At 34.2% G+C, this 20,807-nt stretch overlaps 1 protein-coding gene across 9 annotated transcripts in view; it reads left to right on the top strand.

Annotated features, from left to right (window-relative positions):
- The window catches only part of LOC125678231 (innexin unc-9-like), a 105,554-nt gene that overhangs the window by 54,145 nt on the left and 30,602 nt on the right, over nt 1–20,807 (top strand). For 2 of the 9 annotated variants that reach the window (XM_048916505.2, XM_056153900.1), the window contains exon 2: nt 3,560–3,650. The exons of 4 other annotated variants lie outside the window; for them this stretch is intronic. In XM_048916505.2, coding sequence (XP_048772462.1) covers nt 3,634–3,650 — 17 coding nt within the window. In that variant the 5' untranslated portion in view covers nt 3,560–3,633. Of the gene's footprint in view, nt 1–3,559; nt 3,651–6,618; nt 8,058–13,732; nt 13,799–16,216; nt 19,899–20,807 lie in introns of those variants that run through there. 3 more of the 9 variants (XM_048916502.2, XM_048916506.2, XM_048916504.2) reach the window with 3 other exon arrangements.

Genomic DNA, 20,807 nt, shown 5'->3' with positions numbered 1-20,807 from the left:
CTGCTGGTAAGCGTTGTGCAGTTTCGCAAAATCTTGAATCCCTGTAACATAAAAGTAATTTGCATCAATTGATTTCACAATTTTTCGTCTTACTTTAGACTAACAAATGACACAAATATACTTTTAACGTTGAATATATCCTATACATGTTTGTAGCCACTATATTATGTACTTATACAAAATTTTAGACTAGGTAATTGCTAGTACATATCAACTACGTTTCGTGTTCTGATTTTAGATGCATCCCCTAACTTCCACACGAAAACTATGAGCAGGATACTGACATATAAGTTGATGTTACAGGGGTTTCAAAAGTCAGCATTTCGCAAATTCTATGGTAGTTATAACGATCTAATTTACCAATACAACCTATCATTGGGTCAAATGCTGTCTGGTGTGTTTCATACCAATTGTTAGGTTGTTCTTTACATACCGATTTTTACTGCGGATTACTCCGTTACTACCTGATCACGATATATGACTCACGACGGTGTGGCCGGTCGAAAGGGATGCTTACTCCTTCTAGGCACCTGATCCCACCTCTGGTGTGTTCAGGGGTCCGTGTGTATCCCACTCTTAATTTTGTATTCTTTATAGGAGTTTATATGAGATTGACCACTGTTTGTTATCTTTAAGAAACACGAAGTTGGGAAATAATGAAATAGAGAGGAAATCAGTGGCTTGAACTTGCTTTTTGTAATGTAATACATGTATGTCATCGATACAATGCTTTCATGCTGATAAGTGCACTATAGTGCGGTAAAAGTTTTAAATTGTTATTGATAGGCTTATATTCAGAATGTTTGTTACTTGAATCATATGTTCATCAGATTGACCTTAATGCTAGTAAATAGAATTGATTACGTTTGTAAACTGTACAATAGTTCTTTGATTAGCGGGTACACATTGTATACTAGGAACAAGTCCGACTGGTAATGTGTACCTCTAGAAATTTAAGGCGTGACCATGGTAAGACCAGTGGAAATGCGGTATTCAATTGAATATTCAAGAAAGGTCTAGATGTAAGCCGGTGCTCGTCTTTTACAAGAGTTTTAATTTTCAAATAATATATTGTATAAGGGATACCGTTCATTCATTTTCCTGTACACTGACTCTGTATGATGGAGATCTTGCCAGATTAAGTGTGTCTTGTTTCGCCAGACTAAGTGAGTCTTGGTTCGCCAGATTAAGTGAGTCTTGTTTCGCCAGATTAAGTGAGTCTTGTTTCGCCAGATTAAGTGAGTCTTGTTTCGCCAGATTAAGTGAGTCTTGGTTCGCCAGATTAAGTGAGTCTTGTTTCATCATATGTCGTCGAATTCAATGTCGTTGATGAACGTCGGTTGACCCCTTTTGGCTCGCTTGTATTATCGCACAAGTCTGTGTTTATATTACAAGATAATAGCAGAGATGTGGTTTTCAGAGAATAGTTGATACTTTTGAGATTGATCCCTGTTCTTTATCTTCACTTTTTATGTTACAAAGGGGAGCTTTTTTCATTATTCACTTAGATTTACACGTATGTTCTGGTTGCAACAAGCTAGATTTGTTTTGGTCCCAAACTAGAATAGTCTGTCGAAATTTAAAGTTAATAAAAATTGATATTGCTACAAGTCATCATGTTGAATCAAAAACCAAGACGAGAAATATTTGTCATTCAGTTTATATATATATGGAGAATTACTGAGTTTAAAAATCGTTTAATTGGATGATTAGTATGGTGGCATAGTTCTACCACCACTTGTCAGATAATTATGTCGACATGAAAACGTGTCCATACCCAGTTTGTGCCATTCAGCTGAAAACATTTTTTTTGACAAGGAGACAAAATGTTATGAAAAGTCAACATAATCATCTGGAAAGTCGACATCACTTTCCAGCAAGTCGTCATCATTATCTGACAGGTCGACATAATCATCTGAGAGGTCAACATAATGACTTGTCAGAAAATTATGTCGACTTGACAGACAATTATATTAACTTGTCAGAAAATTATGTCGACTTGTCAGATATTATGAAGACAAGTAAATGACAGTCAGTGGCATTCACACGCTTTAATAACAAGATACTGAATTACTAGTCATGGTGATTATTTTATGACAAGTCGACATGAAGATCTGACAAGTTGACATAAAGATCTGACAATTCGACATAAATATTTGGCCAGTGGACATAATTATCTAACAAGTGGTGGTAGAAATATGCCACCATACGTTTGGTTGATTAAATAGTAGGATATTGTCAAAAGTTATTCATTTTATGGCATCTTGTCGACATTCTCTCTGGGATTTACAACAAATACCATCTTTCAAAAGTCGTCCTATGGTGGCATGATTCTGCCACCACTTGTCAGATAATTATGTCAACTTGTCAGATCTTTATATCAACTTGTCAGATCTTTATATCAACTTGTCATATCTTTATGTCAGCTTGTCAGATCTTTATGTCGACTTGTCAGAAAATAATCACCATAAGTAGGAGCTCAGAATCTTGTTATTAAAACGTGTTAATTCCACTATTTGCCATCTACCTGTCATCATAATATCTGACAAATCGACATAATTTTCTGACAAGTCAACATAATTATCTGACAAGTCGACATAATTTGAAGAAAGTTATCATTAACATTATTAAGTCGACTTGTCAGATAATGATGTTGACTTTTCTGATGAAATGTCGACATCTCAGATTATGATGTCGACTTGTCAGATGTAATGTCGACTTTTCAGATCTTTATGTTTACTTGGTAGAAAAATATGTTGTCAACTGGATGACACAAACTGGGCATTGACACGTTTTCATGTTGAATTTTTAAACACGTAAACATGGGAAAAGTCGACAAACAGATCTGACATGTTGACATAAAGCTCTGACCAGAGAACATAAAGATTTGAGAAGTCGACTTAATCATCTGACAAATGGTGGCAGACCTATGGTCCCATATTGTAGAATAACGAGAGCGACTATCATTTTACTGGCTTAATGTTTGACAAGTCATCATGTTGATTTAATTACAACTATGTCGTTCAGTGCATACATGTATATGGAGACATACTAAGTTTAAAAGGTCGTTTAATTGCTAGAACCAGCGACTTACCTACTTCTTAAAATCGACATGTGATGTTGAGAACAAGAGGAGGCACTGAAACGCTTCCGTATATATCGTCAAAAACTATTTATTTTGAGCATAAAAGTCGCATCTTGTCGGCGACTTACTACCAATATCATCTTTTAAAAGTTGTATAATAACCTGAACGACAATCATTTTATTGGCTTGATTTTTAGCGATTTAATAGTTTTACTTTATTTGTGTGTGACTTTGTAGTCAGTAATTGAGTGGTTGAAATTATTCATAATGAAATTAAGATATTGAATACATGTAAGGGAAATTGGTTGTTGGGTTAACAAACATACAAACAAAACTTGTCTGAAAGATCACCATTTAAAAATATACTAACGATTAAATATGTCATATTATTTCAAATAAAGAAAATAGTTTTTAGAAGAAGTAATCATTTTTGATTTTTGTTTTTGGCTGTTTCAACATGGAGAGGATGTTTAGATTTCAGGGTTCAAACTGGATGCTGTTGCAGATCTACTCCCATGATTTCCTAAATTTTGCTTTCTGTGTTGGACATGATCTTCCATTTAGTGTATGTATCTACATGTTTTAAACTAATATATTTGCTACAAGTCATCATGTTGATTTAATTACAACCAAGATGAGAAAAAATATGTCGTTCAGCGCATATACATGAAGACTTAATGAATTTAAAAAGGATGTAATTGTTAAAATCAGCGAGATATCGACTTCTTAATGTCGACATGTTGGTGTTTAGTGAACAAAAGGAGGCTCTTCAAGGTTTCCGTAGAAAGTAGATGTCAGTAAATGGCATTGGCATATCATTTTGAATTAAATCATAAATGAGAAAATATGAATGCGGATTTTTTTTTTACTCCGACAAGTCAACATAATCAACTGACGAAATGACAAAATTATCTGACAAGTGGACAAAATTATCTGACAAATGGACAAAATTATCTGACAAGTGGACAAAATTATCTGACAAATGATGGCAGAAATATGCCATCACATTTGACAATCATCAGGGACACTGGTAAGGTGTTAGACAAAATGTTACGTGATGTCATAACTTGAAAACACATTTAGAATCTCAGATCTATTACAAAGCTTGCTGATACATGTAACCAGACAACGTCACGACCATCCGCTACATATATGGTCATTTCGCCAATATCCTGGTCTGGATGTCTTGAGATTTTACTCAAATTTTGACCGCTCAAATGAAAGAAAGTTTGAGATTTTTTCGAGAAATCCAAGCCAGGTCTCCCCCAGAAAGTTTCCCATATTATTAGTCCAAGCCATGATTTTGTAATGGGAAAACATAAGAAGAATCAAACGCCTTTTTGACCACAAAAACTGCGAACAGCTTAAACATACACACTTGCACTATTAACACGCAATACTTTTAATTTGGATTTAGGCCACCTACATTATCTGTCAGCAATGAATTGACCCTAGGTTATTTCAGTAACCCGAATTTACAAAATGTCATTCTGTCTGAATTCGAATACTCCTACACTGTAAGAAAACCAAGACGGATATTTATGTCTATAGGTCTTTGACTGTTGGATGATTTAATTAATTCTTCTCTTGAAACCCGATGTCAACACTCGACCACCTTCAACCCAGCGTAGCTCCGCAATCTCAGCAGCAGAGTGACAGGGTCAAGTTTTTGGTTTTTCAAAGAGAATTAGGTTTGTCTGTGTCTGAAATCGATATTTATTCGATGGGATTGTCTGTGAGCAGGTGGAATAGTAAACCCGCGCAACAGGCATTCCAGAGAAAACTGCGATCACAGAGCATGATAAAAACGTCAGGCGACAGTAATGGAGACCTGGTGGGTTTCTTCTTCCAACATTGGTCTGCTATAATGATGAACTGCTAACAAAACATGTTGAGTCATAAATCACATAATATCAATATTTCTAAGACACTTTAAGTGAATTTTTTAAGATTATTTTCAGCATCTTTTGAAAATATTATAGTAATTATTCGACCCTTAAACTCTTAGAAATAAACAAACCAAATCTATATTTGGAGCAATTCTTTTTCAATTGCATTTCTTTTCCTTCGATTGATTTTGCGTATAGAATTATATTTTTGCAATCTTCATTCAGTAGTCTTTTATATAGATGTACATGCACTACATAATGATCCTGTCTTCAGTAGAGTGTACAGCTGCTTTAGGTCGTCACATCCATTAACCACATACCTGTACTCATATAAAGAAAATTCGGATACAATCTATATCTTTATACGTTGAGAATCTTCATGAGCTACAATGGAAAAGTCAGTAAACATTCTTTTCAAAGACGGCATGCCAACATAACAAAATTAAGGATACTCTTCAGGTGAATACACCTGATGGAATGTCCATTTAGCTTCAATCAGAATCGATCATTACCCAGAAACCTGTAGGGAATGACAATCAATTATCAATTCTACGTCTGGAAAAAGACAAGCTACGTAGATATTAAAATATAATGGCAAAAAAAATTCTTCGTAAAGTATCTTACGATAACAACTTATCAGCAAGATGAGCCTGTAAATGCATCAACGTCGGTTGTCTTTGTGCATTGGATGTGTAGGTGAGTTGCCATTCAAGGTTACACAATCATCTCTCCTACAATTTTCAAAACCTTTGCCAAGCAAAAAAGATAAATGCAATCTTCAGAGAAATTACAGACGAAACAGACAAAATAATTATCTGCCCTTGCCTGTTGCGTCATCATTAAGAAAGAAATGTGTACAAATTTAAATTTTATGACATTTGTATGCAAATGTTTGATGTTTAATTCAGGGGAATTTTTGCCTTGCAGAAGAACTTGCTTGGCAAATATCTAAATTAATCGACCAGATTCTGAATTTCGAACATTGCATAAATCATCTATAAATGCTATGCAATAAACATTGTGGTTTATTATTCAGTGACAATACCTTTAGTTAATGTAAAAGTTCCAAACGACAAATGACTGAAGGGTTGATTATATTGTGCAGTAGACAGATGATGATAATACATTATTAATAAGATGATGTTAAGTGGTCCTCCATAATTTCAAGTTGTAGAAGACAGTTCTGATTTATACAATGTACATTCATTTTTCATTCTCTTGACAATTCATTGAGATTATTTACCTCATTGACGTGTAGTACATGTACACTATGTATCAACACATACATGTAGAACATGAAGATATAGTGCAGGGGTTTCCCATATACAAGATATGTGCTTTCAATGCACATTTTATGATGTGTACGTTTAATCACATTTGAGCAATTGATGCTGCATTTAAAACAAACCGTAGTTGGTAAAACTGCGAACCTCGAAGTCTGTGCCACAGATCACAGATTACCATCAGTTTCCTCAGAAGTGATTGATGAAGGAGGCATATTTGTGCATCATGCTTGGTCACAGAATACCTGACCATTAACGTGCACTTTATATTCATCTCCATTGATTGACTGTCAAGGGCTAAGCTTAAGGCGGTTTCCCATATTCCTAGAAAGTTTATTGAGCCAATGTCTGTGACAGATAGACATGTGTGTTATTAAAATACAGTATTCGACAAACACTGAACACTTTGTACTTTATACTTTCAACAACAGTCGATTTGGATGGGTTTTGGCTTACAGAATCTATGAAATATTATGAAGGATCCAACAGTTGTAGAAATGGAAAGATTTTACTAGGAGGAAACCTAAATATATGATAAAATATTTTCACAGCTGAAGTGCATACTGTGATGTCTGGCTAGAAGAGATAAAATATAAAATCTTTCGTCTCATAAATGATTAATTGTTTTTGACCCAACAGCTTAGCATTACAGTGTGTCGTTAGTTTCTCATCAAAAATATTTTAGGAAGATATTTAAACCCCATCTGCTTTTGTGTTGCTTCCTTTCTTTGTATCCCATGAAGTTATCGCATGCATTTGAGATCGTTGCATAAACAAACTCACTTTCATGCAAATACTCCTTGATTCGCGTTTTGGTTTTCATCACATATGCAAACGCAATGACAAGGAAGTTCTAAACAAGCTCCAGTTCGGAGATAGAAAGAACAACTTGATTCTCTGTTTTTAACAACTTTTGGATAACGGTTGTTCTGTGTGAAGTAAAAGAGTGCGTGTTGGGAGGAAACATGACGACAATCCGAATAATGCCAATAAAGAGGTCATCAATAGGGTTTATCTCGCAGGAAAACTGAAGATGTGTTTGTCAAAAAAAAACTTTGAACTTCGTTGAAAGAGCCCTTGCTACGCCCCGAGAAGAAATTGATCGCCATGTTAAAGAGCTATTCTAGGACTTTAATGGCAGTGCCATTTGTTTGCTATCGTTGTGGCTGTCCGGGGATTTATGATTATCCCGTATGAAAAAAAGAATTCAATCTGATAAATATTTCCAGGGTAGCATCAATGTGAGGCAGAGGCTTCAAATAATGAAGTGTTTATGTACCTCTTTAATATATAACAAGCATCGATCAAACTTCGTGAGGCTGTCTGACCAATAGTTTGCTATTCTATGTGGTGATATCGTTAGGGGATTTTGGTTTACAAAAATATTAAGATTTCGATATATTGGATAGATAAAACCCGAATTTGTTCTGTGCACATAAATACGAACTTGTTGAGTACTTGTTGAGTAACTCGGTCGGGGGATTTCAACCGTGTGATATTGAATATCTATTTATAACTGTGTAAAATCAAAGGAGCAGTGAAATGTCTTTATGAGTTACATTTTTGTGGACTGATAATTAATAAGGAATGAACACCAACACGTTACGCCATGCCGTCTATGGTCCGTTTCTTTAGTGACGTTGCGGCGACAACTGCTATCACTTCCGGGAGGAGACGAAGCACCCTTCGGAGAGGTTCGGAAATCGGTGAACGTTTGGAGCACACGATTCACCTTACCTCACACTCATCCACACCTTCTGCACATGAAACGATCGTACCCGAATCTGAAGGAGCCTCTTTGTAAGTTCCTTTTCTACAATGCAATGACATCATCATTACGCATACGTCACTGATAATGTATTATCTTAATCAAACGTGTCTCATCTCATTTGTAAAGTGACTTTAAGTTATTACATGTAAGTAGATGCATGTATGTATTATGCGCAATTTATCGTATCCCATCTGTAGATATTTAATAACGAAAATGTGACTATATGTGTAATCAAGTATTCATTTTAACTAAACTTGTTTTAAATGCAATTGAATAAAAATATTAAAAGTTCCAAATATATCTAAGATATGAGGCTTATTAGTTATTACTGACCAATTTGTGAAATATAAACTGGTTTGAACCAGTTTGCATTCTTTCTATAAACCGTTTTTTATATTAACCTCAAAGCGTAAGCTATCTTAAACAGGTCATATCGTATAGATTAGTAAAAATTTATCGTTATTCCTTATCTTTAAATTTGATCTTGATATTTTGAACCCATGAATAAGATGTAAATTATTGCATTTATCTCAATTAGATATGAGGCAGAGCAATATTGTTTTGGCAACGCAGTGAAAATCTATCATGACGTCATCTGCGACCTTCATATAACGCGATTCAAATGCTAACAACTATTTATGGGAAGTAAACTATATTGATGCGAATAAACCAACCAAATCACATATTACAACTAAATTTGCATATTTACAAGTAATTTTAAGCTTGATGTATTTTGGTAGAAGGCTCTTCTTCGTGTTTGAAAATAAATCTTAATAAACCTATTCATCGTGTATGAAACGTAAACTACTCTAAAATGGTCGATACCCCCATAACATACATGTTAATTACAACTAGCTTAAATTCTTTAATTTGAAATCATATTGAAATTGATGGCACACTTACAGTTTTATGAGACAATAAATATGGACTTGTAACAACACCATTATATTATTACTGAAGCCAAAGAAACATAAATTATAAATTTATAATCGGTACAAGGTTTTCCAAGTATAGACGCCAGTACTATATTTTACAACTCTGGTTTTGTTGTGTCTCACATAAAATGGCATACGATTAAATTGTTCACCAAAACTTTTTATATACTGTTCATCAGCCATTAGTATTGATTCATGGTATCTATGTTGAGGGGACACAAGGACAAACATTTGTTCCCCTCAGCTTAGAATTGAGGAAGCACATTTTTCATTAACTTCAACAATGTGGTTGTACTCCTTAGTTTGTAGTCAATTTAATGTTATCACTGGGCGTATTCGACTTTTACTGGGTGTGTTCTACCTTCCTGGATGTACTCAACTACAATACATGTATATATATATATATATATGAAAATGTTATTTTTGATAGGTAATTTAAGAGTGGTGTTAAAACTGGAGTGATTTTTGTGTTAAATAGTGTTGGGGGATATATCAATATTGTGAAACTAACTTTCTGAAAAACGTCACTTACGTTGAATAATCTCCCGCTTTTGTAGTAGTGACCTAAATCGTAGTGGAGATAAATGCATCATGCAAAACTATATAGATAAATCTACGCAAGTAGTATATAAAATTATCACAAACCCGATTGAGTATACTCCAGTCGGTTCTTTACTTTGTTAGGAGTATAATGAATATTGTCTAGTTACCTAACTTATAGATAATTAACTAATGGTTAACTAAGCAATATTTATTATACTCCTAGAGAAATAAAGAAACTAGTCTAGTATACTCAATCGGCGATGTGATATATACTGTATCCAGTAAATGTTCTGCCAAGCCCTATCCTTACTCCTCACGGAAATATTACCTGCTGTGAAGGAGAAACTTCAAATGTATTCTACAACAACAAATGTGAAAAGTGGTATAAATCAAATGTGGATTTTGAAAATTTCCAAGAAACGTTTAGTAAACTTGAAATCACAAAAACTTCCCCAAAATCAACATCATTGCTTCTTCAATAATGATACATTGTATATGTAGAGCTGTGAAATCATTCGAAAATCTTTTATGTTAAACTCCACCCTGATTCTACGCACAAGTACATATGTACTATGAAGTGAATATTAAAAGATGATGGAGGTCCTCATTGACAATATCTACATAGTCTTAAAGTTTGATGATCAGATCTTCAAACAGTCTGTTGGAATTCCCATGGGTATGAAATATGCTCCTTTATTAGCTGACCTATTTTTGTATTCTTATGATACATATTTTATTCAGAAACTTCTTCATGAGAAGAAAAAAAAGAAGAAGATTTTGTAGCCTTCAACTCAACATTTAGACATTTCCATTTTCATTCATATGTTGATTCGACATGTCCCAGTGAACTTGAAATAGAAGACATCACACAGTTTTCCCAATGTGCTTATCTTATGATATTTTATCAAACATAGACGCTGACAAATGGGATGACATAGCTTCTTCATCGTCAACTTCCCATATTTCTGTAGCAAGATTGTATTATGATCACCTGAATAAATTGTTTATGTTTATTTTATATGTGAGTGCATTTTTTGCAATGATCAATTTTGAAATCGAGACAGGTTACTTACAAAACAGTTGATGTTACTGGGGTTTCATTTAACAGTATCATTTATAGCCGGCATTTTGCAACTTTTATGTTCGTTATAACGATCTAATTTGCAAATACAGCCTTTCGTTGGGTAGAATGCTGTCTGACGTATTTCATGACAATTGTTAGGCTGTTCTTTACGTACTCCTTTTGACTACGGATTACTCAGTTTACCATATAGGGATATAGGGCTTACGGTAGGTGTGACCGGTCAGCAAGGAATGCTTGCTCCTCCAGGACACCTGATCCCACCTCTGGTGTGTCCAGGGGTCCATGTTTGCACCGACTTTCAGTTTTGTTTACTTTGTGGGATTTATGAGATTGATCACTGTTCGTTATCTTCACTTTTTTCTAAAATAAATAAAATGATATCGATATCAATTTACATTAACGTAGAATCTATTTCCACACATGCATTTCTGTGATACTTTATTAGATCAATTCTTCTATTCACATTGCACTACATTTTCATGTTTTGTTGTTAATGAAGTCGTTATGCTCTTTGCATTTGTGATTGAATCAGAATTATTCTGTCAGTTGTTGATAATGTAATATCACTCTGGATATTGGTACACATGCTTCATACGAAACATCCGAACATTCAATACGCAGTTGTGATATTGTATGGCTTTGCATTGTGAAATCTCAACCTTTGAAATATGAAAACAAATCACCGCTGTGTCAGTTTGATATCCTTCTGGAATGATTCCGTAGAGAATTACGTTCGACTTATGTTTCTTTCCGACCTGAAATGTCGCTTGGAGTTCGTATTGAATGACTTGACTATTGTTATGAATATCAAAATTACTCGGCACTTCATACTACACTACATCGTTTGCACAGCATGTGAGCATATGAACCGACGTCTATCTGTCAATTCTTCTGGAAAAAGACAATGTCACAATTTTTCACTTGCAAAGATCACCTACGGACATTTAATAATATATATGCATTGTAAATAGATCATCATGCCTTTCTGAAATCTTCCACTCTTTAGAAAATCAACAGCATGTGAATCCTAAACGTTTGCTTAATCTGTTCACCCAAGCTGCAAGTTTTGATCAGTTGTTTTGAAACTAGAATCAATTTATTAGCTATGGTATTGAATCAGGTTCTTTAGTAGGTGGTTTCATTCCTACTTATTAGATTTGTTATTGGTCGCCTATGGTAATCTATCGGGTTGATCAAACCCATAGACGGCGAGGCGCAATCTTGTTCAATCTGATCAATTTCCGTAGACGGTTAGTAACAAACATAAAAAGGGTTTTATATTGAGGAAAACTACACCACAACAATTTATGATCTTATTTGCAAATACAACCTGTCCTTACTTCGAATGATGTCTGACGTGTTTCATACTAATAATTAGACCATTTTTGACTACGGATTACTCCGTTTACCTAATCATGATGAAGGGCCCAATACGGGAGTTCTCAGTCAATAAGGAATACTTGACCCTCCTAAGTACCTGATTCCACCACTGGTGTTTTCAGGAGTGCTTTCTCTACTCTCATCTTTGTATTATTTGTAGGATTGATGTGATTGGTCATTCTTCCCATTGTTTATTATCAATTTGTCATACATTTTTGAAACATCCTCCATATTGCAGTCTAATTTTTTTTCTCTCTACTGACCTTTTATAGAAATGCAGCTGGCAACCAAGTGACGCGCTTTATACATTGACAGAGTAACAATTGAAATGTATTGTTTTAAAATCCTTAAAAACCTGTATCAACCATTGACCAAAGTCAGGGACGCACTGCTGAATGTGGGGTATTTTATTAAGATTTGTTCATTTCTAGCTCAGTATATTTTTCAGTTAAAACAACATACGTGTATACAGGTACTGTAGGCATTCATAACAATGAAAAGTCGCTCTACTGAGTTCATCCTCAGAAAAATGGTTCTAAGATTTCTACTTAATAAAAGAAACTCATTACTCTTGGTATACGTGTACAAAGTGTAATAAAGAATCCTTGATATCGCCATTTGAGAAGTCTTGATAACGACAATGTGTTGCACCTTACATACGTGTTAATCATGATCAAGCCCCAGAAAAGATGGAGCGAAGCAGCTGGTTTTGTGAGAAGTTTGGTTCAATATATCAATTTGTTTTGAAAACACTTAGAAGGATGAACGGATAGGTTGATGATGAGTTCTTTAGACGTGTTCACCTGACAAACTTTGAATCCAGAGCGTTAATTAGCGAAAATGGGGGTTCAGAAACAATAAACATCCCAAGGATTCCCAGCCCTTTGTTGCTAAGTGAAGAATCTGCCAATGTCATATATGCATGTAAAGTGGAGAAAATTGCAATAAAAGTTTTCATTTGCAATAGATACACGTAGTTTAGTTCAAGTTCTCTATGTTTATTAAGATATGTCAACCTCTTGGAATATTTCCTAGTTTTTATCCTTCTAGTATGGTAGGTTTTATTTTGGTTTTGTCTATAGATACTCGGAACTGGACTGTATAAACTAAACCAAAATGGCATTCCTCACCCGACTGCCCGTGCATCCCCCATCAATTGTACTGCTTGTCTACAGCTATAAACCATTGCAACTTTAAATAAGATTTACTCTTTAAAATGAGTCCAACAGTCAATGCTGTACAGTTCCATAAGGATCCATATAGTGTCCACATCTTTGAGTGATAATTAGGCTAACTTTGTTACGACTATTTAATTTAAACTATATACAAATACAAAACATTACGACTAGAATCCCTGTACTCATATTTAGAACTTTTAATCAAGACAAATGATTTATCATCACTTATTGTAAGAAGAACAGGGTTATCTTGTATCAAATATTATCATTTGATACCTGTTGGTGAACTGCTGGGCGGTAAGATGGTAGATTGCAGAAAGAATATATTATATACAGTGCATGCACATGTATGGATATTATTGACAATTTTGGGGGGGTAATATTTTTCGTTCAAATAATTGAGGCAGATGCGTTTCAAAAGAGAACAAACATGGTTATTCTTTTGAAAAAATGTAACTCTGTATCCTGATGAAATATGAAAAAATTGAAATTGATTTTGTCTGCTTTAAACATCTGCGGTCGTGCAACATGTGGCCAGCGTCGATAGGGTTTTGTCAAGAATGGTGAGTAAAAATGCTCATTAACACATATTGCCTATGGTACATACTACATGGCTGGTTGTTTATATAATACCAGCTAATACATATGCGGTAAGCCTTTTTAACTATTTTGATTTCATGACCAGGTATATCAGTCATTAGATTGCAGTAAGAATAATGCCACTTTTAAGGTTGTATAAGTTTAGATCCGGCGGGGTTTCCTGGTCAGTTTCTATTCTGAGTATGTCATACATGTATTTATAAGTAAACATGAAACCCCCATCCTCTCACGACGTCATATTTTATCTTATTTAACCTTGAATAACAAAGTGGACATTTCCTTATGTATAATGATAATATATATTACTAATGTTTTGTATTTACAGGAATTCAATCTCAAAAACAAGAATGCTTTCAATTTACCTCTTTGATAAATAATACAGTGTTAAAGAATTCTTTATATATACAATTATTTAACTTTCAAATCCTGATCAAATTCTACATACTCATGTATTAAGCTAAAAACAGGCGGGATCCAAAAATGTGAACTTCGTCAGATTAAACAGATTTATTCGGAACATGAACATTGTTTCCAAAATGAGCAAACATTTTCGTTTTAACGCCCAAGTTTGTTTTCCTGTGTGGCACAGCGCATATTTTGTTTGAGAGAAATGTTTGAAAATAAATTCATGTTTACAAGAAAAATAAGAAAAACATCAAAGTCGGTGATACAGATTAAAAAACAGAAGCACATCAGTTCCATATTTTCTATATAATTCATATTTCCCCGATTTCAATCATCTTTTTCAAATTCAGAAACCACAGTATTACCTCACGTAAAGTTATGGCCCTGCTTTAGCAATAAACGGTACATAAATGTCAAATTGTGCATGCCTTGTACCGAATCGTTTCTGATAATGGAATCGCGAATGTCAAAAGGAATTTCGGTCAAAACTTTTAGCGTGAATTATACTACCGAGACAAGCTCTGACATGGCTAATTCTCTGGACATCCCGAAATGCAAAAGCAGTTACATGATGCATGTAAAGCATGTTTGAGTTACACAACTAGACATTTTAAATTTCTTCATCTCCATTAGGATTTCCATATGCATAACTGGAGCCATGTAAATGAGGTGGAAAAGTTGCATTAAAAATCGATTTGATAATAAAAAGGTTGTAGCGTTTTTTCCTACTCATTACACTTTACGATAGAAACTTCATTTACTTCGGTAGATTAAATGTTATTTTATGCTTGTCTAGTGCTTCTTTGTGATAGGATTGGCGATATCTGCAAAGTCTCACGTAAAATTCCATCTACATTCAGAGCAAGATGAAAGAAAAACTAAACAATGTCCATGTAGATTTGCTTACTTTCGTTTAAGCTAATGAATTAATTAATTGAGACGTAGATAATTCTAAATCGATTGATCGATCTCAAGAGATATTTAAACAGTTAAGTAGGATTTTATGTTTAAATTGCACTAATTTACAATTGAGAGATCCATCCTTAACAATTTTCCCCCGAAGTTTTCCAACCTATTCAAAGGAATCAAACTTAGTTTTTCACACCTTAAAGATACCAAAAATAGTCGCAATTCTATATTTTGTCAAATATCAGGTGGGTTCCTGAGCACCGCCCCCTTACATGCAGCCCAAAGATAAAAATCAGGGTGTGCTACCCAGTGTACCTCTCCACATACACGGTGACGTTCGACGCTTTGTCTTATTCATGCATTTGCCAAAGAAATCCTCGTCCAGTTTGAAACAGATATTTTGTTACTTACAACCCACGTTTTTCAAATAGTTTCTTCGATGTTCACATTGATCGTCAATATTTCAAAATATGCATAACAAAAACTTATAAACCAGAACTTATAATTTCTAAATAATTGAATACCATATGTTATACTCCCGTATATTTCGTATACTAATTTATAACACCCATAAAGCGAATACGATACATACTGTGTGTGTGTGTGTGTGATTTTGTAGTATTTTTTTCAAGTGTCCTTAATTTTGAAAAAAAAAATTCTGGAGTTAAAAATGTACGCTTTTGATTGTAAAACCTATAAAACTGGGGGGGGGGGGGGGAGGATTATAAATAGACGTGCCTGAACGGTAAATTTGGTCAATGGAAACTAGAAATAAAACTGTTTTCAACATATATAACTGGATTGGTGATATGTCGTTATAAAAATTATAATAATTAACAAAATTGGACTTAGCTTAAAACCTTGAAGAACAGCTACATGTATATCAAACTTTCAGTAGCCCATCTTCCATGCAAGCATAAGATATATATTTGTTGATGCTAACCAATTCTACCATAGAAAAGGTTATAATCAACGATTACTATATGCGTACATGTATATATGTACTACAATATATCTACAATGTGGGTCACAGATGCAAACTTCATTTTTAAAACTTGGAAAAGTTTACAAAAATATTTTGAATTTTGGCTACAAAGTTTCTACTTGTTTTCTGAATTATTTTGTCAACTTTTTAAGATACAAACATGCATATGGTTTATATAAAATATATTTTTAGAAGTGAGTCTTAGAAACACATTTATAGAAAAACATTTTCTTCAGAGGGTAATGTTTTACTACCATACTTACCATACAAAAACATATAACAGGTCAGTAGCATTATTAACAACCCTCGCAGCCCTAGTGCAAGAACTGAAATTGCAAAATCATTAAAAATACATGAATGCAAATGAGTTGTGTAAAATTCGATGATCACCTATCCCACCATCAGAATATTTGTCATCACCCGTAAGTGGTTTGGCAGCGAAATAAAATCCAGACAGAGATCCACATTATAACAATTAGGTAATAAAAAAGACGGAACATCATCCCAAACATGATGAAATTAAGCATACACTTTGCAATCAATATTTTTACCAGTCTCCTGTATAAAGTTGCTACGATGTCGACCATATACAGTAGTTCTGGTATGTATGTCCCCAAGCTTATTGCACTGCAATCATTATGATATTAATTTCATCGTTCCATTTCTGAATGCCTTTGGAATTTCTGCTCAGATTTTGCGTGCCTCGTTTTTTCAATTAGACGTGATTACAATCTCTAGACAAAGTGAAATGTAGCATGACTTAACCGGAAGTAAAGGACAGAAGCCCAGTCTACCAAACAGTATTGCAAAATTGACATCACACTGGAAATGAACAGTTCTGAACATATTCAGTCATGTTTACTGCCTAGCTTCGGTGTATCTTATGTTTTGGTAATTGCTTACACGTTTATGATATACCTGGTATACATGTACATGTATCGTTTACATGTACATGCGTTTATCATAATATTTTCTGCGGTTAATTTCATCATACATAGAATAAGACGCATAAAGGAACAGGGAAGTTTAGTTAGTATATCCAGTGTATTTGGTTATACGACTTAAAGTTTTAGTGCCCAGTAAAATACAAACCTGGCGTAAATGTCAGCTTCATTAGTAACCGTCTTCACAGATTTATTGACTATTCAAAGACAATACATCTTAAGTATTTTAGTATTTTACCTCATATTCTCTGAGCTTTATTGGTATTTTGTAGAACATATTACCATCTTATATGTTGTTGACAATGTCATTATCATCACAAAATTACTCTTGAGTTCTCAATTAAGAAAGCATGTAAGCAATATCGCCCACTTGGCTGTTTGACCTGTTCTTTGTCAATAGAGTTTGGGTAAGATAAGAAAACCTCTGTAGCTGTAAAATTGAACTTAACGAAAGACACCTGGTCATCCTATGAACTTGATATGCATCTGTGTTCACAATACATGTGGATAATGTACATTTAATGAAAGAGGAGATTTTCTATATGTAAATTCAAATCAATAAAACATATACATGTACACGTGATAATGTATCCCTCATGTGCATATATACACGGATATTGTTGTGCCATGTAATGTTTTCCATTAATGCGAAAAACGACTACATGGTAATACAGCGTTTGTTTTGAATAGTTCTGCGAAAGATGAGGGAAAGGGCGAACATAAAATGGGAGGGAAGTGTAAGATATACACGTAGTGGCGTACTTTGCGGATAATGACATGTTGCACTTCCAATCCCAAAATTAATGACTGTTAGAAAAAATTATGTTCAATCTGTCGCAATGTATTTATCATACCAGTAACAGGAGTTGGTGTTATGGCAGTGAGTAAAACGTAATTGATATGTTGATGTCCAGTTTTGGGGATTTTCTAAATGTAATAATAATGTCCATAATTCAGGAGAGAGAGAGAGAGAGAGAGAGAGAGAGAGAGAGAGAGAGAGAGAGAGAGTCTGATTCGTATTATTGCATTTCTGACTTGTAGATGCATTTGTGCCGTTTCACTTCAACTTGTAGATAGGTAACAATAGAATTCGTATGGCGATCTTCATAAAGATTAAAAGATTTCCTTCTCTATATCTCGTCGAGTCTTTATCTGCTATACTGAAGGCGTGCTGCGAGCGCTGAATCATCATGATATCTGGTCGAGTGAATTTATAAAAACACAACAAATGCGATAAAATTTACCTCTCTGATCAATTCTCTTATGTAACATTTTGTAAATATCTTGATAACTCAGAGTGACTGTTATTTCGTCAAAGACAATAAACGCAGCAATTATAATTAGTTCGGGCACATTGCATCGACGACGTTATGATTTTGTTCCATGATTACGTTTGCATGAAGCAACGACTACGAAACATTGAAAAAAGAAATGCATTCAATAAATAACAATTTATCAAACGTAAGGGGCCTCATATTTCTTTTTGTAAAGCAATTATTGTCAGCAAATCACAAAATGTACCCCGCCTTCAGGAAGCGTAAACATTCGAAGAGATATTAATTTGGAATCCATATCTATTTTCAAACAAATTCCACTTCATCCAATACAATGTAATAGAGTATATACGTTCCCATGGCAACATGGAAGATGAACCTCTACTTTACTTGATAGTCTGATGGCGATGGAGAGGTTATCTGGGTTTTTTTATGCTTCTGAAGCTCTAAAGAAATTGTAGAAAAACATCTGCTGTTAGTTCGACCTATTTAATTTTTTTTTTCGTTTCGTAAAAAATGGCGCTTTGAAAACATTACACAGAACACAAGGATACCGAAGTTTGTGAAAATAAAACAATCCTGGAGATTGGAAGAAAAGTGGATAAGTTAACTTTTCGATTCGATAATTTACAGAAATCACAAGAAAGAACCCTGGAGAGTTTATTTGTGAAAGGAGCCGCATTAATGCATGCTGTCTGTTTTATGTGCTATACCTGTGTAGAGGGATATATGGCACCAACTGAAAGGATTTCGTTACGTTAATAATTTCAACTGATATATGTATACTAGGGGAACTGGGTCTCTATATTGATTTCAGATTGAAATCGATACTAACAGATTGCTAATTGCTAAAATGAGGAAATTCGTGTTCTACATTGGAATTATATGCTCCAACGTTTAGCTGAGAAATAACCGTGTTTGGCATGATCAGCAGCTGACATTTAGATCATTTGATGACAGTGAGAAACGTGTAATTAGTTAAAGAGGTCATTTGTAAATATAAGGAAGGTACACTTTATTTACATTCATGGCTACGTTATTCCTGCTAAAAGTATGAAAACTGACACAAGAGCAGTACTATATTCCAAGCACATCCTCAATCTTCAACACTTTGCTGAGGACAATAAGAGAAAGGCTTTTCCAATCGATTTATTTTGCACATAATGAAGAAAGCTTTTGTCCCGCTCAGAAGAAATATTAATTCCAGTTCAATTGATCGCAGTTTCACATTTCTTGTTGAAATCTACAGGTTTTTGATTTTGTTACTGAATGCCGCCCTCCGGAGGTGTGACATTTGTCAATTACAAAGTTTGATGACGTGGATGCTGAGATTGTTTTCAAATTAGTATGAATGCGATTCATACTGAGAAGCATTGACGAACTAATTTCCATGTGACATGTCCTAACATTCCTCTTGAAATGCTTGATGTACTGTTATCTATTCATCTGAGGTTTTCGCACATGTTCGCTTCTGCTCGCCCTTTTGAGAACTGTTGTTTATAATGTGACGATGTGATTGTCGCAAAAAATTGATTATTGGTGTCTGAAGAGAACAGCCTTTAAACAAACTGCTTTTTGTTCGTCCCTACTCGTCCTGAACATCCAAAATGTTGTGGAGTCACGGACATTTTTGGTACGTATTACAAATGTTTGTGTTATAGTTGAGGATGGGGGCGAAATAGGAGTCTTTAATATCGTTTAATCACAAGAAATATATAAGGATACTTTCAGTATACATAAGCCTTTTGCTAGTAATCTGAAAATTCTCAAAATTATTTTCTGATTTTGATCATTAAGGAACTATTTATTGACCAATTATACGCGCTATGTATGTGTAATATATACATGTACCATTGTGTGGGGGAAAAATCATCCCAAGGGTTTCTACCGTGTTGCTCAAGAGAAGGGCTAAGCCAAAAAAGAAAAGGACAAATGTGTTTGAAACGTAGTTTTGATATACAGAACTGGACCTGTACACATTGAAATATTTGTATGGCGTTATATTAACACGAGTTCATACTACACGGATTTGTACAGAGGAAGTGTTATATCTATGCGAGATTGGCTTTAAGTGATAGTCCGACTATATATAAATCGGTCGTTACTATAATTTACCGAGGCTTCCGACTCCTCAAAGAGAGAAGAAGGAATACATATTGTTGATAATTGCTAAGAATTTACCATGATAATGGTAAATGAACTCTTACATAGATAGTCGAAGAATACGTTTTTGCGCTTTAATGGATTAAGGAGTATATTTATAATATGCATATAAAAACATACAAATTCTATTTATGGCATTAATTGTAGCTTTCATATAAAATTTTATGTCAACGAGATCAAAATTTAACATCTATGGTCTATTAATAATTTGATGTAAATACATGTATCAAATGAAATTTAATCAAAAGTATTTTCAAAATGTCTAAATTTAGAACATTTTCACAATTTTGACAATCTGTTTACCTTTTGTATATTTCGAAATGTTTTACTCTATATTGTAAACTTGACTTTCACTAGAAAACATATGATATCGTAAGCT

This window comes from Ostrea edulis, chromosome 2, assembly GCF_947568905.1.
Source record: "Ostrea edulis chromosome 2, xbOstEdul1.1, whole genome shotgun sequence".
NCBI lineage: Eukaryota > Metazoa > Mollusca > Bivalvia > Ostreida > Ostreidae > Ostrea > Ostrea edulis.
Note: the sequence above shows the minus strand (reverse complement) of the source record. Positions and strands in the feature narration are given on the sequence as shown.